Source organism: Ranitomeya variabilis, chromosome 4, assembly GCF_051348905.1.
Source record: "Ranitomeya variabilis isolate aRanVar5 chromosome 4, aRanVar5.hap1, whole genome shotgun sequence".
Taxonomy (NCBI): Eukaryota; Metazoa; Chordata; class Amphibia; order Anura; family Dendrobatidae; genus Ranitomeya; species Ranitomeya variabilis.
The window spans coordinates 489649284-489675137 of NC_135235.1; the positions used below are offsets into that span (position 1 = coordinate 489649284).

At 43.3% G+C, this 25854-nt stretch overlaps 1 protein-coding gene across 2 annotated transcripts in view; it reads right to left on the reverse strand.

Annotated features, from left to right (window-relative positions):
- Positions 1-24885, reverse strand: part of NECAB3 (N-terminal EF-hand calcium binding protein 3) — a 183282-nt gene extending 158397 nt beyond the window's left edge. For both annotated transcript variants that reach the window (XM_077251953.1, XM_077251952.1), the window contains exons 1-5: positions 24310-24885; positions 18774-18798; positions 15359-15467; positions 10868-10893; positions 6753-6850 (exon numbers count right to left, since the gene is read on the reverse strand). In XM_077251953.1, coding sequence (XP_077108068.1) covers positions 6753-6850; positions 10868-10893; positions 15359-15467; positions 18774-18798; positions 24310-24432 — 381 coding nt within the window. In that variant the 5' untranslated portion in view covers positions 24433-24885. The remainder of the gene's footprint in view (positions 1-6752; positions 6851-10867; positions 10894-15358; positions 15468-18773; positions 18799-24309) is intronic.
- Positions 24886-25854: the final 969 nt, after the last annotated feature.

The following is a 25854-nucleotide window of genomic DNA, read 5'->3' on the forward strand; positions in this document are numbered from 1 at the left end:
GAGGGTGCAGATGAAGGCCCTAGAGGAGGTGGAGGATTCAGAAGCACTGCAGGAAGTGTTAGATACGGATGTTTGTTCCGCATGCCCTGGGTATTCCAAAGCTTGGTGTCTAGTGACACATTGGTGTCTAGTGCTTTAGTTCTCCATATCCTGGTGTGTACTAGTTTAGTTCTCCAACCCAAGGTGTTTAGTAGTTTAATTCTCCAACCCCTGTTGTCTATTAGTTTAGTTCTCCATGTTCTGGTGTGTATTTGTTTCATTCTACAATCATAGCTGTTTAGAAGTTTAGTTCTCCAATCTCTGTTGTCTATTAGTTTAATTATCCACGTTATGGTGTGTAGTGGTTTACTTCTCCATGCCCAAGCGCCCTGCAAGCCTTGGGGATTGTAAGACTTGTGGAGCAGCCCCTTCCCTGACTGCCACCACATCCACCTGAGTCACCCAGTGCCCAGTCAGTGAAATGTAATGCCCCTGTCCATGCTTGCTCATCCAGGTGTCACTGTTGAAACATGGTAAAATGAAACCTCAGGAAACCTTATGCATTTCTGGTGTATACAACACCCTTATTCATAGGAAAATAAATGAATAAGCATGTTGTACACACCAGAAATGCGTCAGGTTTCCTGAGGTTTCATTTTACCATGTTTTAATCTTTAATCTATTTTTCAATAAAGAAAGATTCAACTTATATGCTGGATGGATGTGCCGACACACTTCTTTTTCCTCCACCACCAACAATCATTAAAGTTATAATTATAGGCCCATTGGACGCCATTCTTCTTTGGAGGTTCACACCATCAGGGTCTTCCATCCCCTCTCCCTCCGAGTAGCGGTCATATACCATCCCCCAGGCCCACCCACTCTCTTCCTTGACCACTTTTCTGCCTTGCTGCCACACATCATGTCCTCAGAAATGCCAACCCTGGGAGACTTCAACAGCCCCATCTCCCCAACTGCATCTCAGCTTCTATATCTAGCCACTTCTTGTGGCCTCTCACAACTTTCAACCTCTGAGACACACAGAGCCAGTAACACCAAGACTGCCACTAGGAATTTTGGGGCCCCATACTGGCAACATTTTTGGGCCCCCTTGAGACGCCACCCAGGCTTCACCCCAGCTTCCCTGCGGAGACGGATTTGTGGTGCGTATTTCCAGACTGCAGCATATCAATTTATCTTGCCAAGACGCTCAGTCTCCGCAAGATAAATATCACCAATCCAATGTTTTGGACACGGTGAATCTGCACGGTTCAATGAACACATGCGGATTCGCCTGCGTTCAAAGGCCGACAGCGCTGCCTAATACTGAACGTGTGTGGAGCGCCCCCCACACCGCCGCAGGGCCGAGGGGTACCCGGAGCCGGGCCTCTAGGTCTCAGTCCTGGGGTTGTCACGGTGGCTAGACCCGGTCCGTGGCCCTGTCCGTCAGTGGGGGGTCGTCCGGTGAAGTAGGTGCTGTTAACGGTGGTGTAGCGGTGCAGTTGTGGGGTGCAGGTCGCGGTAAATAACGAGGACACCAGGTTGCAGTCTCTTTACCTCTTTACTGGAGATCTCTTGGTCCTCAGTCCGGAATCTGGCCCACCAGGCTGCGCAAGTCCGGCCGGTCCAATGGCACCTCCAGAGTTCTCCTCACAGGTGGAAATCAGTGCCTTCCTTCTTAGCGCTGTGTGTTGTAGTCCTTCCCTGCTGTGCTCACGGAAAGTACCCCACAACTGTTGTGTCTGTTTCTTAAGTTCCCTCACAACTCGATTAGATGTTCCTCTCTTATTCCGTCCCTCCCTGGTATTCAGGTTGGAACGGCACCCGTTTGTCAGGTAGGCCTGGAGTTCTTCCGGGACCCTAGAGACGCCCCTCTCCCGCAATTGCCCCCCAAGACTTCATAGGTGATATGTGGTAGACAGCCCGCCTGAGACTGACTGTCCTGCCGCTGTTTGGAGTATGGCTTAAAGCTGTATATTATTCCACTCCCTCGGCGTTCCGGCCACCGGTAATGCGCCTCAGCAAGGTGCTGCCTCTTTCAACAAAACCCCTGCTGGTATTCTCCGTCTGCTTGATCTCGTTTCTCACTCAGCACAATCTATCTCGCTTCTAGTCCTTTCTTGGGCACCGCCGCTATGCTGAGCAGGCACGGTCCCGTTACGTTCTTTCCAATGCCAAGCCTCTGCCAGGGTCCCACCCCTGGCAGAGACCCTACTGTCTCTTCCTCCACAACACCCTCTCTCACTAGGTGTTGCTTCGTTCAATCCAGTCAGCGTTCTCTCTAACTTCCTGCCTGACCCCCAGTTTACCCACTATGGTGGGGAGTGGCCTAATGAATAGCACCCTTAGCTCCCCCCGGAGGCCCAGCTGTGAAACATATTGGTGTCTGTGATACCTGATTGGAGGAACTCCTTCAGTGCCATCGAACGCACCATGGCTCCCCTTAGTGGCGGAGCCACAGTACTGCAACGACCAGGACTCTGGGGCGCTGCACTCCCCCCTGGTTAAACACAGTACTCCGGGACTGGGAAGAAAACAACAATACAGGTTAGCAAAAAGACATACAAATTTGTTGAGTGCAAAACAATAAGCATACTTGAACAGGCTTCCCTTTATGGGAGGTGAGGACACTTTAACGTTACAAAACATAATCAAATATCATAGCAACAGGCTACAATTTACTCTCATTACCCAACCGGGTATTCTACTAAGTGCAAATGCTGGAACAATAAATTAACATTGCCTTTAAGAAACATACACTCTTAGTTTATCAAAGGCCTTCCTATAATCACATTACAGGGCAAGGTAACTCTTCATTCTCCTACTTTTGAACCTGCAGGACCGCCTGTCCCTATGGCACCAGACCTACTGCTTCTCCTTTCTTTTACAGGACCGCCCCGTTCAGCCAGGGCCTACTGCCTTTCTCTACTATACATAGTATAGACATAACATTCCTTTCAGTTTGAGAACATGGAGCCCACTCTGCCTGGCTCCTATAAGGACTCACTCACTAACCCCTACGGGTCTACTTTCTGTCCTTAGTAACGAACTAACTTTCTATGGGGACGCAGGGTTTACCTTCTATCCTCACCTTCATTATTACTTTCTTACGTTTCTATCCATGCAGAACTCTAGTCCACCTCAACAGGCTTTCTGCATCTTTCCTTTTGAAGAACATTATTCAAACTTCACATTTCAAACATATTAAACACATATAACTTTTCATGTAAAACGGTTACATTTCTTGCAAAGCATCATCATGACATTACTGTTCGGAAACAGTATCACCTTCCAAGTTCAATTCTAACCTCCCCTTTAAGAGGAGATCAAGTCTCTCTGAGGTAGCTCTTCTTCTCAGCCTACCAGTCCATACCAGAGCTCCGGAATGGCATCTTCGCAAAGTGTCTTTAACTAAAACCAGTAGGAAGCACCTTTAAGAAGGTGCAAACTATTTACAGGAAAGTTTGAATCATGCACAGTCCATGACTACTGCAGTTTATGTAACTTTGTGCAAAACTTCTGAAAAACAACACTAGTGACCCCGGGTCAACAAAGGGGTCACCTTTTAAAGTTTACCCTGGACGGGTTTAGCAGCAACAGGAACAAAAGAACAAACAGTAACTATTTACATTTTCATAAAGCAATAAAATCTTACTGGGGTTCTGCAGAAGGCGGCCTCTTATCCGGCCTCACCAGGCCAACAGATCGCACCGGTGAGCCAGGACGCCGTTCCGGTCCCAGTAATGATAAAATCCCTCGCCGGGAGGTCCTCCTTGTCGGCAGGTGCACCCGTCCCTCCGGGGCACGGCAAGGCTGGGCTTCCCGGGGTTCCGCAGGGCCGGGCTCTGCTGCTTTCCCCACTGAATCAGCTCCTTCTGGTGTTCCGGCAGCAGCCTGGAGGGCAACGCATCGTTGGACACCTTGGGCAAACCAGCCCGTCTTGCCAGTGTCCCTCCTCCACCTCGTGTAAGTGACGGCGTCTCCCGGCTCCAGGTCACGATCGAGCCTCCCGCTGCAAGGCTCCACCTCCTCCCGATCCACGCGGACCTGCAGCGGCTCTCCAATTTCCTGAATCACCCCTCTTCCATACCGGGGGTTAAAGGCCACCACTACACCCCAGTGTGAGGACGGGATCTCTGGAGCGCTGGTCAAGTCAACCTGTTCCGCAGGCTGGGGTCGGCTCCTCCATGCGGCCATCAGACGCCGCAGATGTTCAGCATCTGGTGAAATCTTCAAGTCCGGCGTCGGTGACATGCCTCCAGCCACGGCCGGGTGGGTGGCGACAGGGGACACTGGGGACAGACGGATCTCTGTGGGCTGGCCTAGCCGTGTAAGTACGTGGGCATCGGCCCTCAGCCGGCGGGCTAGCTGTCGGGCCTCGGCCGCAGCCACACGTGCTGCAGACAGCGGCAAAGGAGGTCGACCCATTGGTGGCTCTGCGAGGGTCAGGCCCCGCAGCGTTGGCGTCTCGGAGGCTGTCTCGGGTTGCGCAGCCTCGGGCCGGACCGGGTCAGCTCCGCGTGGTGCTCCTGGTGTCGCCATCTTTATTTGTCCTCCAATGTCCTCTTTTCGCGGTCTCTTTCGTGGGCGGTCCCGTCCCCATGGTCTCCACCCTCCGACCAGGATCAGGAGGCGGACTTCAGCTGTTGACGGGCACGTCCTCAGGACACAGAAATACTTAGACTGGGCGGCCATTGCTGTTCGCGCTCTCCAGCTTGTCTACGCCCACTCCACGCCCCTCTTCTCTTCCTGCGCTCTCCTCAGCGCTGCAATGGCGGCGGATTTTGGCGGCAAATGGCACAACACAGTCTTTTCAATAAAGTACGGTTCAAGTACAGTAAATCACAGTCTCTAGGCACACATGACCTGATTCTTCAGGCTTAAGTAGATCCTGTTCGTGACGCCAAGTTGGAGCGCCCCCCACACCGCCGCAGGGCCGAGGGGTACCCGGAGCCGGGCCTCTAGGTCTCAGTCCTGGGGTTGTCACGGTGGCTAGACCCGGTCCGTGGCCCTGTCCGTCAATGGGGGGTCGTCCGGTGAAGTAGGTGCTGTTAACGGTGGTGTAGCGGTGCAGTTGTGGGGTGCAGGTCGCGGTAAATAACGAGGACACCAGGTTGCAGTCTCTTTACCTCTTTACTGGAGATCTCTTGGTCCTCAGTCCGGAATCTGGCCCACCAGGCTGCGCAAGTCCGGCCGGTCCAATGGCACCTCCAGAGTTCTCCTCACAGGTGGAAATCAGTGCCTTCCTTCTTAGCGCTGTGTGTTGTAGTCCTTCCCTGCTGTGCTCACGGAAAGTACCCCACAACTGTTGTGTCTGTTTCTTAAGTTCCCTCACAACTCGATTAGATGTTCCTCTCTTATTCCGTCCCTCCCTGGTATTCAGGTTGGAACGGCACCCGTTTGTCAGGTAGGCCTGGAGTTCTTCCGGGACCCTAGAGACGCCCCTCTCCCGCAATTGCCCCCCAAGACTTCATAGGTGATATGTGGTAGACAGCCCGCCTGAGACTGACTGTCCTGCCGCTGTTTGGAGTATGGCTTAAAGCTGTATATTATTCCACTCCCTCGGCGTTCCGGCCACCGGTAATGCGCCTCAGCAAGGTGCTGCCTCTTTCAACAAAACCCCTGCTGGTATTCTCCGTCTGCTTGATCTCGTTTCTCACTCAGCACAATCTATCTCGCTTCTAGTCCTTTCTTGGGCACCGCCGCTATGCTGAGCAGGCACGGTCCCGTTACGTTCTTTCCAATGCCAAGCCTCTGCCAGGGTCCCACCCCTGGCAGAGACCCTACTGTCTCTTCCTCCACAACACCCTCTCTCACTAGGTGTTGCTTCGTTCAATCCAGTCAGCGTTCTCTCTAACTTCCTGCCTGACCCCCAGTTTACCCACTATGGTGGGGAGTGGCCTAATGAATAGCACCCTTAGCTCCCCCCGGAGGCCCAGCTGTGAAACATATTGGTGTCTGTGATACCTGATTGGAGGAACTCCTTCAGTGCCATCGAACGCACCATGGCTCCCCTTAGTGGCGGAGCCACAGTACTGCAACGACCAGGACTCTGGGGCGCTGCATGTGCACAGACCCTTAGAAACTGTATGCTGCATCAGCCACATGTGGAGCGAGTTTAGCTCCTGATCCCCCTCCACACGCAATCACCACCACAATCACACACGGTAAAGTCCATATGCACAAAGGAGTTAAATTATGATATTTTGGGGAATATTTTATTAATAGGCTGTAGAACATAACTGCTTGTAATAAACTCTCCTACAGAGTGGAAAATACTACAATGACTAATGGCCATGAGTTTTGGCTCCTGCAGTTGATCCCTTGAGACATTCAGCAGTGCCAACAGGGTTCACATGTCACATCCCCCCACTTTAAAAAGAGCCTCCAATACCTGAAGCATTTGTAGCTACTTTATGAATCTGTATGAAATGCAGTCCCATAAATGCACTAATATATAGCATATACTCCGTCCTCCCACACTTGGACGCATTTCTGCAAAATCGCTTTATAAATCATTTTGAAAACCTGTGAGGCTGGCTGGTAAAATACGTAATGGAAAGAAAAACACAAATTGACAAGAGGAAGACAAGCCAAACTGACTACCAACTTAGGACCAAACTAGTCATTACAATCCAAGCTATATTGAAAATGATTCATCAGTGCACAATAATATATATCTTGCATCGTGAATGGGCACTGTTCCATTAATTCCCAGTACATACTGCTTCTTTCCACAATGGACATTAAAAATACTAAGCCTCTTTACTCACCGTTTTGGTTTTATCCATTGCTGTCAATATAGTCATGTTCAGATTCTGCAGGGCAGTGAGAACATTCTTGTATTCACCCAAATATTCAGAGAAATAATCTGGAATACAGGGGTAACCATCAATGTAACATCATAGAGCATTGAAAGTCATAGGGTTAAAATGTGGTGAGAACCCAATTCAAGCCTGGGTGTGTCTTCCACCTGGTCTTAGGAAACTCAAGATTCCCAGAGAGAAAGCTAATGATGACCACTCTGAGACCTTTGTCCTTTTACACCCATATGCCATTGCTTAGGACCCAATGTACAGGGTGGGCATAAAGCCCTGTGCCAGTGACCAATTTCTGGCAATATACAGGTTGCAAGCATAATAGAGATATATTATGGCACCCAAAGCTAAGTTTGCATGCCTCTGATTTTATATGGTGACATATGAAACTCAAGATGACGAAGATTAATATAAATTGTGGCATTTGCCATCTGACGCCATATTTCAGAGAGGTTCTCAGAAGCATTTATTTTAGGGCAGAACACCTTTGTCATCTTCTGCTAGACGGCAGAACATGCAGTTCCTCAGGCTCTGTAATATGAAACAGAGGAACTCTATGTGCCACCATACCTGCTCTGGACTCATTACTCTCACGTGTTCTCACAGTTAGAATGCATCCCTTCCAGCTCATGGCTGAAGGTTGGTAATTGTAATTTTCACAATGCAGTCATTACACAACTTGCAAAGAATATACTGAGTGACAGGATAAAAAACATGAAAACAAAATGTTAAAGATGGCACCTTCCCTGTCTACTATATGTCACAGGGTTACCGCGATAGAGCGGAGCCAGAAGACCGAAGCACTTCACCTTCTTTTTAAACTGCGTAAATTTCTTTTGACAGTACAGGGGTTAATCGGCCATGTTAAGAGCTCTGAGAGTCTGAGCTTTCATGTGAGCACAGTTAGCCACTCCTATCCCCTATATAATCTGGGTCCTCACTGAGACACATCGTCAGAGATAGCTTATGCTGCATGGCTGGGAGGATAGTAGTTGGTGGTTATATGAGAAGGAGTTTGGTGGATGTACCTGTGACTGTTGCTTGGTTTAGTAAGTGTGATAATTTCCTTTCCTTCTTCTACTTTGGTTATCCCCATTCTCCACTCCCCGGTGCAGTCCTCTGTTATATGTGAGTGAATATTTGTATGTCTGGTATTTTTATTTGTCCCTGTTCGTGTTTCCTTGTTTGTCTGGTTGGTGTACTGCGGTGCACGGCTGCTCTCCTCTTCCCTGGGTTTGGAAAGGGTACAGACGGAGGGCAGCTACAGGAGAAAAGATAAGGTACGTGGCCCCAGCATCTTCACCTTCAGAAGTAACCACGGAGAATAGGGTGAGCTAGGGCGCCCCCTAGCGTTAGGCACAGGGAAGCAGTCCCTGGTCACGGGTCATCCGACAACCGAGTCGTGACACTATATCTGTGTTAACAAAGATTTGTATTCCCCATGAAATAATAATTGTGAAATTAATTCCTAAGTTATTCCTGCTAGAAACATTTTTAAAAGTTTACATGTGCAGATACACAGCACTACTAGTCAGGGGTGCATCTATACATAGTATGTCATTGTCCATTCAGTGTTGACAGTGTCAGACTGTGTAGTGACACACCCTTTTCATGGGCAGGAAATGGTAACACCCACTTGTAGATTTAGATGTAGAAAAGCTTTAGAATTGCAATTTCATGATGAATACAAGTATTTGCTAAAACACAAGTGTCATGATTGGTGACAGACCTTCATTAAACTATGATTCTTTAAATATGATGATGAAGGTGTAGTAGAATTACAAAAAGTAGAGTAAGGTGAAAAAGGAAAATGAATGACTAAGAAAGAAAGTAAACCACATCTGAAAAAAGTAAAAAATGTGTTTAGATCAGTTTATAGCGGTGCACACTGTCCCTGCATCTCCATACTACAAACTGGTAGATACATACTGGGCTGCTATATGGGGCCTCTGTACAGCTCAATATTAGAAAAATGTTCTCATCTAGAAGTCTTTTTATTCTATGTTAATGACTGTACAGGTAAAGTTAGCTAATTACCTACCACACTGATTATTAACCAGTAAGCACTATTATCAGGAATGAGAGCAGTAGTGTCAGACTGGGGAGCAGGGCACACCAGTAACATCAGCGTTAGGGTCCCATTTTTAAGTTACATCCAAATGTGATGTTATCCTCAATGACAAATTTCTATCGCAGTGGTCTGTGTAGATTGTGAATTGAATTAAATGCTGTATTTGTCTGTACATAGTGAATCCAGTGTGTTGTGCCAAGTACTGCTCATACAAGAGGGTGGAGGTCACTTCTGCCCAGGGGCCCACCAGAAGATTCACCTCTTCGCCTGTGGGCCAGTCCAACCTGGATAGCAGTAACCTGACGCATGTGCCCCGGCATACGGGGTATCTAAAGATCTTCTTTCATTATGTCTTCTTTTATACTACAGCGCTATACTCCCCTATGAATCTTCTTTTTTGAAATAATTGGAAGCAATCTATAGTTTTCCACCAATTAGTTCACAAGAAATCTTGAAGAATTTGATCTCACAAATGTCTTGTAGTCTAAAGGGAATCACTGTGTTCATCATGATGGAAGAGCCGCCGCGGTACATATCAAATGAAATGTGAGTCTCTGATGTAATGTCATCCTCACTGGCTGAAGGGTAAGGTGACGGCAAAATAACATTCCTCTTTGTACCAATAAAAGGGTTAAAATGAGTCACACACTTCATTAAATCAACATTCCCCAGGAGAGGTGCCATAGGGTTAGGTGTTTGATGAAATTTCGCTAGATGAGACATAACAAGGATGCGGGATCTTGAAATCAGCACGTGAGTACAAAGAGGCAGCTGCAGGCAGGAGATGGAGGATCAAAACTCATCTCCGAGCATCAAGCCTACGAATGGTGATCCCATAAGACCGTCTAATGTCTACTCTGCAGATATGGACATAGCATAGCAAAGATCTAGCGCTGGTATAAAATAAACGTACATTATTGGAAGAACTGGAACAGTTTATCACTGGAATCAGTTACAGGAGATTCTGAGTCCACGTGGGCGCCCACTCTTCATTCACTGGTGGGCAAACCAGATACACAACAGGCAGATGGACACTTGGGCATTGCACACAGGCCCAGCAGTTAAGGGGTCTTACACAGAAGATAAAGATCAAAAGTGATCATGGATTAACTTTTTTACCTTTGCTACAGGGCATTCTCAGGGGTCACTGATGTCAATAAAGTGGGTGACAATTACATCATTGGCCACATGAAGATCAGGCTCCCATTTTTATACTCATCAATATCATCTTGGTGGAGGGTCCCAAATCAGGAACCTGCACTTCTAAGCTGATACCTGCCATGTCCGTCGGAGGTTTACAGTGCACAGAACAGAACTGAAACATGACAGCTCCGTACACCTTGTAGTGGCCATTGTCAGGTACTGCGGCTCAGATCACATTCACTTTTATTGAAGTTGAGCTGCAGTACCAGGAAACGGTCACTACACAGCACAGTGTACTAATTTGTGGTGTACAGGTCTATACACTGCCTAGTAGGGTTATCTGGTACTTCATCTCAGATCTCATTCACTTTAATTGAAGTTGAGCTGCAGTACCTGAAAATGGCCACTAAACAGTAGTGTTTCAGGTCTATACACTGCCTAGTGGTCATTATCTGGTACTGCAGCTCAGATCACATTCACATCAATTGGAGCTGAGCTGCAGTACTGAGAACGACCACTAGAACAAGTACAAAGCTGTCGCATTCCACGTCCATACACTGCGGACCTCCAGCAGCCGCAGCACCAAGTATCAGCTGAGAGGTGGAGGTACTGAGCATCTGATATTGGTGATCAATTCTAAGGAAAACCTCTTTAAGGGATTAAAGCTATATTTAATGGATCAGTAATTCTTAAAATGAAATTGAAAAATTCTAAATCTTGTTCTATTGCAATCCAAATAATAGTAGATGCCTGTGATCCTGGAATAGGTAACTGTTTCTGTCCTGGCTAAAAATACAAATGACTATATGGGATACCGAGAGCTAAATTAAAAGAAAATATATATAAATCCGCTTACCACATAGCAGCTCTGTATCCATGTTACTACAACAAAAAGAAAAAAAAATTAGAACATTCCTAAAAATAAATTTCACAGTTTTGCAAAAACATTACACTCCAGGATCTGAGAGTCTAATGAAACACAATTTGGTTATACTTGAAGCTCTTCCTTTTGACACTAGCTCATATTTTAGTCCAAATTGTACTAATTCATGTCTTATATATTATTCTAGAGGTTGGAGCTTTTCTCATACAACAAGTGAGGACAAAGAGGCAGTCGGAGGCAGGAGACGGAGAATCAGAACTCGGCTCCGAGCATTAATCCTACAAACAGTGATCCCACTGTGACATGATAATTCATGCAGCCACCACTAGGGGGTGCTTATAATCTTTTTTTTAAATTATTTACCCCAATGTTTAAAGAGAACCTTCCAGGTGGCAAGAAGCCAAGAATGTGTCATTAAACTTTAGGAGCCTAATTTATGAAGGCCCCTATGCCTTTGTAGAGTATTTGGAGCGCTGAATCAACATAGCAAAGCTCCAGCTGCTTTAAAATTATAGGCAAGGAAATTGAATACGCCAGAATATTAATCCAATTTAGATTTTTTTTTAAAAATTGAAAAAAGAACAAAACTTTAGAATGTTAATTTTCATTATGGTCATTTTTGAAGCCTGTGATTACTCTTGGTAGTGTATGTGATAAATACACCAATTAGCCATTATCATCACACACAGGTAAAGCTAAAGGGGTCATCTCCAGATCATTGATCGGGAGCGCACCGCTCCTCTGCCTCCTGGCTTCCTGCTTTTGATTGGTTGACAGTTTGGATCAGCGGCGTGGTTATTACTCTGTCCCAAACTGGGTGCTCTACATTGCTGGACACAGAGGTAGTTTTAATAATAATAATCTTTATTTTTATATAACGCTAACATATTCCACAGCGCTTTACAGGTTGCACACATTATCATCGCTATCCCCGATGGGGCTCACAATCTAAATTCCCTATCAGTATGTCTTTGGAATGTGGGAGGAAACCAGAGAACCTGGAGGAAACCCACGCAAACACAGGGAGAACATACAAACTCCTTGCAGATGTTGTCCTGAGTGGGATTGCCCCTGATTCTCAGAGTAGCACAAAGGCATTGAAGCTAGCCGAATCCAGGGATCTGGCCAACTGCACGGCAGTGTTTGTAAGCTCTATTGGAAAGAACTTGTAAGTGCTGCGCTTCGTGCCTAGGAACCTGACCGCTACTGATATACTGCAGGCGATGAGCATTAAACCATAACATTTCAAATATTATATTATTATTATTACTACTATTATTATTAGAAAACTAGTGAACAGGCATTTCTTGAAAATGATGAGATGGAAGTAGAAAAAATTAATAAATGGATTTGAGTTACCTTGACAAACACCAAATTATGATCGCAAGGTCATATCATTCAAGGCTCATTAATGCAGGTGGGAAATGATGGCTAAACCGACATGTCAGTACAAATAAGGCTTTATTCAGACATCTATGATTTTACTAGTAAAACCTGGACCATTGCTCATCAGTGTTTTGGATCACATTTTTGCCAGTGTTTGGTCAGTGTTGGCCCTAACTACATAGGATGCACGTCAATGAGCCTTGGGCACCCATCATCGTGCCGTCTATTCACCATTGGGGCTACTTCTGGTAGACTCTAACCACTGCATACTGGGAAAACACATGACCTGTTGTCATCACAAGTTTCCCCTATGTCAAAGCCCCTCAGATCCATTGCCTATTTTTCCTGCTTCCACATCAAGCTCAAGAAGGGATTAAGACCTTAATTTAGAAAGATGCAAATGTAGACAGTTCAATTACTTTTCCAGTTTCCTGGAGAACTATGTAAGTAACACCAGAAGTTAGGAACAATGACAACAATCGTTGCAGCACAAAACCTAAATTCTCGAATATATTTAGCCCTACATTGTGTATGTTCTACTTAGATACCGTGCCATATTTATTTCTATCCATCTGTTTTATGTTAATCAGATATATTGGATGCTCATGTGCTAATGAGTACCAGGTATTTATAGGTTAATGAGACAAGCAGACATACAATTCTTTCAAAACAGCCTTCTGTCTTCAGACTCAGGAGCAGACACACCATTGGTGCAACCTGTGCAGCTACACAGGGGGTCTTAAGAGGTAAGGGGGTCCCCTTATCCCCTCTAAAGCAGGTGGACTTGTGCATTATGATGAGCTATTAGATTGTAAGGTCCATATGTTGCTCTTGCATAGGACCCTCAACTGTCTGTGTCCGCCAGTGTTCAGACTACTAAGTGCAAACACTAATAGAAAACAGCCCTAAACCCGCCATTAGCAGCATCTAATCTGCTTGTTGATGGTTTCTATGTACTGTATACAGTAACAGCTTTAGTCCCATTCAGATCGCACAAGGATTGCCTGGATGCACCAACTCCACCATCGCATAATTCATTGATCTGAATAACGAAAGGTTTTTTTTTTAATAGGACATCTGAGTTTTTGTTAATAAAGTTGAACTGACCGTCTTTGGATCACAGAGTAAAAGATTGTGAGGGCCCATCCTGCACCCATGCAGAACATGCGCTCGTCTAATCTTTGTTATCATTTCACATTTCCTTGACTCTTTTCGAACTCCTAGCAGTGAATGGAGAGAGATGCCGCACAACAACATTCTGGAGATAGGTTCCGGTCCAAGAGGTAGGACCCGCATCTATTAGATATTAATTTTACTCACTTTTATAGCACCATTAATTCCACAGCACTTTACAGACATCATTATCACTGTCCCCATTGGGGATCACAATCTAAAGTCCCTATCACTATGTCTTTGGAGTGTATTATTAGATATTTATGGCTTAAAGGATAGATGATAAAAGCCTGATCACTGCAGGTTCCACCAATGGGACCCCCAAAGATCACTAGAGCAGATGTCCCAATCCCCACTCTGAAGGGATTAAATAAAGTTGCATGGTCACGCACAACTGCTGCTGGATTCAATTTCTGTGTGACTAAGAAAAAGCGTCATTCATTCTCAGTGATAATCAATAAATGGAGAGACAGTGATATTGCTCAACAATGCTGCTCCATTTAATTTGAAAATAATAAGGTGGAAGAGGAGATAAGGGCTCTCGTTCTAGTGATTGTGGTGATCAGACATTCATCATCGATTATATTAAAGGGTTGTCCACTATTTCGACAACTCCTGAGTCTATATGTTTCCCCCCCAGTAAAATAATAACACCTATACTCAACTCTGGTGCTAGTGCCAGTCCAGCAGTCTCTGCAATGGCCCTCCCAAGGCTTGAGTGACATTATGTCACGCGATCACTGTAGTCAATCAGCAGGGATTGCATGACATAAATTGTCTTGTTTGTTATATTAAATTGTCACTCAAGCCCTGGGAGAGCCAGTGCCAACACAACTGGAATGTCACAGGAGTTGACTATAAGTGTTATTATTTTACTGGGGGGAAACATATGGATTCAGAAAGGGTTGTCCAAGTAGTGGATAACCCATTTAAGTCTTTTGAGGGTAAATCCCTTTAAATCTAATACATGTCTAATAAAGGGCAGTCTTACTGGGCATGCAACCTATGGGGATCCAAAGGCCTCTTTGTCTCATAAGAATACATTAGCATTATGCATAGCAGGCACATGATAGCAGGGGGACCCAAAAGTTTTAAGTTGCATCTCTTATAGAACACACAGTTTGGCTTCCAGTAGAGAGAAAATTGGTGTGTAATTGTGAGATATCACACCTAGATCATGGCCCCAGGGACAAAGATAACCTGTGGTAATCCCACAAAAAAATAGACACCTAGTGCCCATTAACTGGATCCAAAGTAGGCTTTAAAGAACTTGTCCTCTACTTTAACATTGATGACCTATCCTTGAGATAGGTCATCAATGTCTGATCGGTGTGGTGGCTACACCTGGGACCACCGCTGATCAGCTGCTCTCTGTGTCGGTGGCTTCCGGAGGTGCTCAGTCACGGAGCTGCTCCATCTATAGACAGTGACCGCGGCCAGATGTTTGGTTTGAATAGAGGGCAGATGTGCAATACCTGGCCGCGGCTACCATCAGTGGATGGAACAGTTCCGTAAATGAGCACCTCCGGATGCCACCGACACAGAGAACAGCTGATCAGCGGTAGTCCCAGGTGTTGCCACCACACCGATCAGACATTGATGCCCTATCTCAAGGATAGGTCATTAATGTTAAAGTAGTGGACAACCTCTTTAGTGTGGTTATTTCTGCCAGACCTTTGGGGGACATTTGAATTAGATCCTGGACCCCCTAGGGGATCCTCTTATACCTTCATCATCCAGTTCCGGCTTTTCAGCTCATTGTTAATGCCAAAAGGGCTGAAAATGTGCACAGACAAGGATAAAAACATAATTTCTATATATACAGTATGACTACTTTTTACATTGTTCCTCATGATAACCAGCCAGTTTTATTATATACGCTCCATGTTCTTTTCCGTCACTCACTTGGTTTGCTGGCTGTCTATCCGGATGAACATTTTCCTCAGATCCTCCTGATTCAGAACACCATCAGAAAAATAGCTCTGGAATTCTTCAAAGGACAGTTTTCCATCATCTACAGGAGATAAGTATTATATACAATTAATTATAAAGTAATGATGATTCATCCAGCGCAAATCTAGCTTCTCCCACACATTTTCATAGTTAATGAAGCTAAGCAATAACATAGTGGCAGGAAGGAGACCCGTCATCACTTCTGGACCAGAGGAAAGGATTCAGAATTCCGAAACAACCTTAAAGAGGACCTGTCACTATGTGACAAATGATAAGTTTTTACTTTTATTCCCGCTGCTCCCCCGAGTAATTCTTTTTTTTATATATATATTCACCATACAGTTACAGCGATATGGACCTTTGGACCTTGTCATTTTGTGCTAATTTCTGTTGTCTTTACTAAGGGGTCATGGCTCACAGGGTAAAAATGCAGAGCAGCCTAATGACCCACCCCAGAGGATCATATGAGCCACGCCCCTTTGTAAAAGATCATAAAGATTAGCACTAAATAAAAAGGCCCGTACCTCTGGAGCAGTATGGCGGATTTAAAAGAAACAAAATGGCAGTGGGAATAAAAAAAGGGACAAAATCTGGTCACTTTTGACCTGGTGACAGGTTCTTATTTACGTACATTCTAGATGGGTGATATAGTATATTCGCAGGTGGGTTAGGTGATAACAGGATGATGAGGGTGTCTACATTTTTTTTCTTAAATACACTGTAGTATTTGGAATAACACAAATTTATAACCATCGGCATTCATAAAGAACAATGTCAGCACAAGTCTTTCAAGACAGAATAACGCCTCTAAAAATTAAATCTTGAAACTTGATTGAATAAAAGAAAATACCCTTTGAACTAGATTTGTCCAATATAGTTTGTCCATTTCAGGACTGGGCTGCTTTTGACAATTGTTTTGTTCAGAAGAACCTAATAAAAAGGGTGTTGTGATGCTGAGACTCCCAGGAGGTATTTAGAATCTGGTTAGAACCTGAAAGCAAATGTTTGATTCCCCTGCAGCACCTCCACAGGATAAATTAGGCATTACACGGGGCATGACCACACACAATTTGACATGCTATAATTATTTTTGCATAGATGAATGGTAATGCCCAGCTGACAATTTGAGGGACAGAACTACATGGAAGTGTTAGAAAACCTCAGCCAGCATTGTTATTTCATGGATAATGCAGTAATGACTACAGATGTCAGCAGTTCTGGCAGTGAACCTCCCGCACTCTCCTCTTTTAACCCCCCTCTTACCACTCTGTTTACTAATACCTGAGCCCAATCAAGGGGTGTTCACAGGGAAGCAATCTTCCCCTGCTACGGCCCCCCACCTAGCCAAGGCTGCCCACCAATCACCTGCTGGGCACGTGCCATAGCAGAAAACGGCATGAAACCACTTTCCCGCCATTTAACTCCTTCAGGAGCGGGACACATAACACATAAGGCAATGCCATGTGTTCCTATCCTGAAGGTCTGGGGATCACCATTCTGGTCATGGTCGCATCACATTTGTGTGCTATACAATTTCCAACATTATTACCCCATACCTACCTTCCAGTAGTATTTCATCATCATCATCACACTGAAAGGGTTATCTACACAGGACTAAGAGCAGGAGGACACAAAAAGGTTCGCAACAGGGAATATTCAGCATGACGGGCATTTCCTGGGTTTATTATGGTCCTGCCAGAGTCCTGGTCTCTTGCTGAGATTGTCTACAGAGCCATCTGTTCCCATTGCCATCTAGAAGCACAGACAGTATGAGCCTTGAAACCTTACTACAACTCGCGTCTCACAAGAACACAATTGTCTCATCTCCTCTAATCCTATATTTAGAAAGAAGAAGAGATGGACATTAGTGTGCTTAGCAAATGAGACCCAGAGGCCCCCTCCTCAGTCCTGGTATGAATATATATAGGGCTCAATTTATTGATAAGCACCCCAAATATCAAATATGGGATGCGGCAATTGGTCATACCAAACACGTGAGAACCTTTAAGGAAAAAAAGAGTCTTCCAATTTTAAACAATTACACCAATTCAAGGACTACAGGCAGGAGACATATGCATGCACAGTATATCTCACACACTGGTATGACTGCTCTGTTTTGATTCTTGATTGGGGTCTGAAGGATAACATTTCTCCTTATGGAATGTGACATGCCCGGGTAAGGAGACTTATAAGCTATGCATTGTTTCTCTGAGAAATAAAATATGCAAATTCTCTCTTCAGAGAGGAAGAGGACTTGAACTGTAGTGCCACCTATTGGAAGCAGCAACCCTAAAAGTTAATATCGTCCCTTTAACAAGCCTTGCCAAATGACTTAGGATAAAAACAAAACCAGAATCTTAACTTGTAGACATGTGTTTCGGGGTATTGCCCCTCCTCAGTGCAAAGTATGAGATCTGAAAATTACATATGCAAATTGTCTCTTCAGAGAGGAAGCTTTGCGCTGAGGAGAAGCAACTTCCTTGAAACACGTGTCTGCAATTTTAGATTCTGCTTTGGCTTTTATCCTAAGTCATGTGGCAAGGCTTATTAAAGGGTCGACATTGACTTTTAGGATTGCTACTTCCAATAGGTGGCACTAGAGTTCAAATCCTCTTTCTCTCTGAAGAGACCATTTGCATATTGACTCCTGATTGACTCAGCTGGTTTTACCTTTCTACTTCTTCATCCTCTTAGTATCACGTACCTGTCTCTGTTGTATCACCATTACTAAACCCTTACATGTCTCCTGAGTCCTGACTACCATAGGTGTACCACACTCTGGCCTGGACAAGATTAATGTTTTCTTACCCTTGTGTTCCTGACAATGCTTAAGATTCAACCCAAATGTATCTCCATGAATCCTGTTGCTAACTGACCTCCCTAGTCCTCTAAGGATTATACCCTTCTAGTAGTGGGCACTATATGGCAGGAGCTGCTAATGATAAAATCTCATCTGGTTCTTTATCTGGGTATCATAGGCTAAAGACTGTTACCATCCAAAATACAGTCCCCCCTCCCCCTATCTATACATGTACATTGTCATAATATAGTATTTGAAATGTATAACAAAGATACTAAGAGAAGTCGTATGCATGCAACCACATAGTGCCCAAGCATCCAAACCACTTGCACCAAGGTGTCCCCTCCTATACCCAAAGTAGGGCTGCACCACATGAATGGAGTATGTGGCAGGCATCATATTAGCGTGATGAATGGGTTTTTGCAGACAGAAGTTCCTGATCATATCAAATTCGGCAGGACATTTCTGATTCACAAATAGAATATTGTAGAATGGAATATGAGTTATTATGGAAACGGTGAATAATAATTTCCAATTCTCTTCAGTTCATATACATGTGTTACTCACCATTTTTGTCAGCTCTCCGGAATATCTGTAGAGAGAAAAAAGTGTTTAATTTCAATGTACTATAAAAACCACGGCCATACACGGCAGGTAATGTCATTAAAAGACCTGCACTCTAGTCCTTGACTTTTCCCCGCTGCTGAGCAATGCGTATTATACAGTGCATACAAATAAATGATGAAGAATAATATACACATCACAGTTTCACAGTTGTCTAATAGGATCCAAGCTGAAAAAAGAAAGGAAAATTTCTGTCGTCGTTATCAAGGCTGTCAGATGGAGCAGACCACACAATGGTGTTGGAACTGTGGGTTAGGGGGTATTTGTATAGTGAAGGAGTCTTATGCTTCATTTCCCATGTCTTTGTCCCACCACCCTCTGCTACATTACATTGGGACATTGGGAATCCATGCACCCACAGTTACACAAACCATATTGGCGGACAAGCACAGCTACCCAAGGCTTGTGTTTTTCCTTAGAACTTTGTCCTACGTTCAATAAGTGCCCAGCTCTACACTCTCTTCTCCTGGTACAGGGGAGGTGTTTTGGGCATTCCTTGCAGCACAGGTAGTGAGCAAGTATTAGATGTCTTTTTTGTGAGAGGAGGCAATTCTATCTTCTGCCGCAGGGTGCTATAATTTCCTTGGATGATAAAATGGTATTTTAATGGTAGAGTCTCATGTTTCGTGCACATGACCGATTTTCTCAGACAAGTGCTATCCTTGGTTTTCCCGGATAGCATTCGTACCTAGGATAATCTATGGGGCTGTGCACATGTTCGATTTTTTTCCTCGGACAAAGTGGTCAGTGGAAAGGAGACATGTCCAATTTTGATCCGAGCGTTGGATCAAATTCGGCAATGCAAGTTTATGGATCCGTGGAAAAAAAATTGGAACGCACTCACACTCGGACGACATCTGAGTACGGTCCGATTTTCACAGACTGACAAAATGGAGACGGTGGAGAAACTTTTTTCCCTTTCCATGCCTAAGAAAAACTGATGCCATTCTAATCCAACTCTGATCAAACTCTGATCAAAGTTTGATACGTTCTTGTGATCCTCCCCTTATAGTCAGAAGAGGAAAGGGATTTCATTTCAATAATGACTCAGTTTTCTAATACATTAGTCTGCTCAGAAAACAAACACTCTTACCAAAGAAGTATGGTTTTTCACGTATGAGCGACTTATTCCCTCCCTTCGCATCCTGAACTCATCACCGCTCTGAAAAACAGCTAAAATCCATCTTACTCATTGAGAGATCATATTATATGTGTCCACAGCCTAAATTGCTAAAACACACGTTTCGCATTTATCTTCTTCAAATGGAAAAAGCCCCTTTGAAGAGGTTAAATGAGAAACATGCTTTGGAGTTCTCTAAGACTGAGCAACATATACCTGTTACTATGTGACCCTATTTTTCGAATTGTTAATGGTTATTTGTGCTTTTGAAACTTTTGGTTTTACCGTGTGGATTCAGTGGAATGTACACGTCTTAGGTTTGCAACTTTGCTTTACATTATTTATGAGTTGAGCACTACTTTGGTATGCAATAATTTGGTGAATCCTTTTATAATTTCCTTGGGTTTTATATACACCAGCACTTGTGGTTCCCTAGTGTCACATGTTTACCGCGACAGAGAGGAGCCAGAAGGCCGCAGGGTCTGATTTCTCCTACTCTTGCACTGATTAGAAGCACTTCACTTTCATATTAAACGGTGTAAATTTCTTTTAGCAGTGCAGGGGATAATCTGCTTAGTTGAGAGCTCCTGGAAACTTCCTGTGTTAAGGCTCTCAGCTGTGCACTGTTAGGCACTCCCATCTCCTATATAATCTGGTTCCTGGCTAACACTCATTGTCATTGCTAGCTTATGCTGCATACCTGGAGGTTGTTGGTGGTTATTATTGGAGAAGGCGTTTGGTGGATTTATCTGTGACTGTTCCTAAGTTTAGAGTGTGTGATAATTCCCTTTCTTCTCCTACTTTGGTTTAACCCCATTCTCCACTCCCCGATGCATTCATCTGTTGTATGTGTGAGTATATTTGTATGTTTGGTATTTTTCATTACCCCTGTTTGTATTACCTTGTTAGTCTGGTTGGTGTATTATGGTACCCTACTACTCCCCTCTTCCCTGAGTTGGGGAAAGGTACACACTGAGGGCGGATTCAGGAGCTAAGGCAAGGTACGTAGCCCTGGCGTCTTCACCATCCTAAGTAATCCTGGGAAAAGGGCAAGCTAGGGCTCCCCTAGCATTAGGGACAGGGAGGGAGCCCCTGATCCCAGGACACCCAACAACAAAATTGTGACACTCAAGTTTTATGATGCCCTTCTAAACATTAATTTCTTTATCGCAGTTCTATCTTTTTAAGCTTTTATATCAATTTTATGGGCAATATGGCTTAATAATGTTTATTTTAATATATCCTATTGACTATAGTCTCCCCTATATTGTAGTTTTGCCTCTCTTAACCTGATGGAAAAACTGTTACGAATGGAAGTTTACCATGAGTTTCGGAAAAACTAATTCAATCATAACATACCTTCTTTTGTCACTTTTGCATAAATGACCATCACAATTAATACATTTGTAGGAACATTGTACAGTAAGGTTTCATCATGGCAAGTCAAAGTGATCCCATATAGCACCTGCGATGAGTGTCTGCAGCCACTGTGGTTGCCATCTAGCCCTATCCATTCCCTAGTTACAATATGCAAATCAAAATCTACATTACCAGAACGGAGAACCCTGCTGATTACATGGCTCTCCTTCAAATCAAAGGCTTGCCGATAAGAAGGGCAAACACTATCAAGTAACATGGAAACTGTATTCTAATTGACAGCTCCTCCAATCATATAGTTTGGATATCTTTGTCACTCATTTTATGCAATCTCTTTTTATTACCAAGCCTCCTCAGAGAAGAGCTGATCACAGGATGTCCAACCACTGGAGCATTCAACAGCAATCATCCACTAGCAGCGCCACCACAAGAGAAATGAAGAATAACATGGTGCTCAATTAAATCAATGGGCTTATCTGTGTAAAGCAAGGACATGACAAGTCCTCCAAAGAGATGTATACTCTTTGGGGTAACTCTCCATTATGCATCATTAATGGAGGTCGTGAAGAACTTCTCCAGAATAATTTAGATTGTCTATAATGCTTATAACTCACAAACTTTTAAGAAATGCTGCCAATAAAATTCAACCTTTTAGTTTTTATGTCATTGTAACAATGATTTGTACCTAAAGATAAATATTAACTGGTATTTTAATCTCATTCTTAGAACTCTTAGGTGGTATCTACAGATGTTGGACAATGTATAGGTAACCACTAGCACTTATACATTTAGTTGGAATTACGGGAAAGTTCTGGGATGTTCATGTAATTGGCATCACTAATATGTATGTCCAGCAAAGAAAAAGATAATGTTACAATAGTATATGCTTTTAGGTTTTGCATAGGTGTGCAGAGGTGTACAATAGTTAAAAGTGGCTATAAACTTTAGAGACCAGACTGTGAATCCTATTGTCTAACCTATTGGTTTCCGAAATTGATTCCACTGGTTTGAAAATATAAAGCATCTCAAGAACAGTCCCTGTTCTGATGACATCACGAGTGGAGACCATGCAAAAAGCACATTTTTCAGGTCCATGTCCACATTAATAATCCTGTACATGAATAATACATTTGTGGTACGCACGAAGTAAAACAGTGGTTACGCCTCGCCAGGCTGGGATCAGTGTACAGATAAAACAAGATACAATGATGAAGATAATGATAAAGATTAGAATGATAATTATTACATCTGACAATCTATGTTAGACAATAATGGTGAAAGCCTCCACTTTCAAGGAAAATTGCTTATTTATGAAGTTACCTCCATAACCAATACAAAGGGAAAAGTAACTAAAGTGACTCATTTAGAGGGGCACTCCTTATGCAGAAAGAAAAGACCACCTAAAATGATCAACTTTTCTAACAATTTACGTGTGACTATAATTAAAGGTGTACTTCCATCTCTAGCTTTTTTTGGAACTACCATAGGCCATAGAAGGGAATGGAGAGATTCTGCACATACACAACTACCTTTCCATGGCTGGTGGTGTGAAACGAAGCCTTGTTATTGAGATGAAACCAATGTCTATCACACATGTATGGCATATCCTATGCTCTGAATATTTGAAATTGAAATACCCCTTCAACACTGAGAGGGCTTCAAAACGCAGAGATTTGGGAACCTGTTTGGTGGAAGTAGGTATCGAGGATTAGATACAGTAGGTATGTGTCCTGAAGCCGGGGTAGAAGTGTTGAGAATCACAAACACACCACTCTGCATTGGTCACGGTATTTACATACAGGGCACTGGGTGAAATCTGAATCTTTGTCCCAGAATAAAATCTAGCTATTGCCTAGTTATGATACCTATGACATGTAAAGAACAGAGTGGTGACTGGTTTTCCTTTACTGGCTAGCAAAATAAAGGACCTGTAAAATTACGCAGTCATACTCAGGGTTGCCAACCTGACTTTTTATTTTTTTTAGACAGATTATCCAAAAATCATGGCCAGATAATATTTTTTACAGAACTTTGGAACACCATAATAAATCATTATGGATATGAAGGGATATTTTTCTACAACCCATAATTCTGATATGACAAGATCAGCTGCATTCACTGTAAAATGATAATAATTACAGTGAAAATTTTCCATAAAAGCTTATGCCTCAAAAAATCATGGACGCCTCAAATTTTTTTTACGTACAATGCAAAAAAGTGTCCTATTTTTATGAACTGTCCGGAGGGTTTCAACCATGGTCAAAGACAGATTTTGAGAACCCACCAAACTCCTTTAGACACTAGTTAGGAAAGAAAACCTCAGGTAACTGCGTGCTAAAGCAGCTCTGTATGAGGACCCTCATCATACAACGCCTTCTATCTCAGCTTCCTGGACCCGTTTGTGGTATCGAGGATTGAGAACAGGCTCGGAAGGCTTTGAATATTAACCATCTTGTGTAACGGTCAATGTATGACTACCTCATTTATCCAAATTATAATATGAGCTTCACTTGGGACAAGATGCAGTCAATGTATACAAATTCATTCTCAGCTGTAGAACATGTTGGATCTATACTGATAACACAAAATACTTAGATATAAAATTTGGTAAATATAATTTAAGGATATTTTTATATTCATTTCTGCCCAAAATAATAAGATATAATATATATTTTCCCTTTAATTAACTTAAGTGGGCAGTGATCCGTTATTTCGATCGAAATGAGTTCACTTTCCCAATTAGACGTCAGTACAGAACAACATGACATTGCTATAAGCAGAAGGCAATTATCTCAGAGTAATATCAGCAGATCCCTAACAGAAGGGGGTGAGACAGGAGCAAGCAAAAGGGGGTTAACCTCTGAGCTGCCAAATAAAGTGCGATTGAATGGTGGTCAACTCCATGCTGATGATACTATGTATCCAATACAAGCATGAGAATTGATATATCAAGCACATACAGACATATATGATAACACTTACATCCTTGAATATTGACAGGTCCTGGTCTATGGTGAGCTTTGGAGGGGCTTTGATGGGTTTGTCCTTCTGGAATTGTTTGGGAGACAATAGACACATAGTGATCAGCTCAGTACAAGACATCATCTTCCTGTAGTTGCTTCTGAATGACAATGCAATTAGGAAGTGTGTCCAATGCCCAAGGAGCAGCCGGGAAATGCAGTTTATGGAACCGTAGAAGAAATGGAGAGAATCAGCAACCCCAATGATAGGAGTAGATTATGAGTATGTTAGGAGTAGAATAGAGCAGATCTCATATATCTCATGTAGAGTTTGAGCTCTTTGTCTTCTTGAACTGAAATGAAGAGTTGGAGCTGGACATGCAGATTTTGGCTTTGCTCCAAAAGTAGGTGCAATCTCCAAGATGCAGAGGCAGGAGGGAAGCAGGAGCAGTTTCCAGCTTAAAAGAGGCTGATCAGCTACAGAGGAGACAATGTAAATGCAGAGAGAAGGTTGCTTGTGATTGCCAGGCAGATGGAGGAGAACCCTCAATGCAGGAGCCAGGTCTCTTCACTGCAGTCCTGTTATTACTTAGGATGCTCCTGGCTCTGTCTCTTCCCTTTAACATATGACTCCAGTCTCTCCATTCTGATTGGCTTATCTATTTCCCTTTAGTATTTAGTGGACCAATGAGAAGCCAGTACTATTTTCTATCCCTATACAAGAAAAGATAATGAAGATGTATAGCACATGCAGTGCATCAAGCAGAAAACTAGATAGAGGAGCTGCTAGACATTTGCAAAAGGAATGTGATATAAGGTAGTCTGTAATACACAAGAATAATTGAGGTCTTCATGTCATCTGTTATACCACACATCTGTTATACAGGTGTCCCCTAGCAGATAAGTGTTTAGCAGGGCATTTACAACATGAGAAATGTGGAGTTGCACCTTTCACTATTTTCTTCGATCTAACATAAAAATACTTTCAGGTCTAAATTCTTTGCATCTCTTTTGCAGCTAGTTGCACTTTGCTAGAATATATTGGAGAGTTAATATAGTAGATAGTATTGAAAACTGAAACTTGAATCTAGTTAGAATGATGTTTCAATATAGCTGATAATGAGTATTGATATCCTGATATACGTTTGAATAAAATAGAGAAAACAAAAACAGAAACTTTGCACTTGAAGAAGAATAAAAGTAATCAGATGTTGATTTGTACTTGAATAAAGATAGAACGTTTGCCTTTGCACTTAACAGATAGTATACCCGTTCGGGTAATTGTATTTCATAGTTAGTAACTGTTCTCCATTCTTATTAAAAGTGTGCACACAATGTAAATGTGTTTCCATTATGCAACGTTCAAGAGTCCTCACCTCCCATAAAGGTAAGCATCAGTTATATTAATTTGTTTTCATTGCATTTCAAAAATTTGTATGTCTTTTTGCTAACCTGTAGCTGTTGTTTTCTTTTCCCAGTCCGGGAGTACTGGATTTAATGGGGGGAGTGCGGCGCCCCAGGGTCCTGGTCGTTGCAGTGGTAATGATTTCCTCTCGGGGAGAGTGAT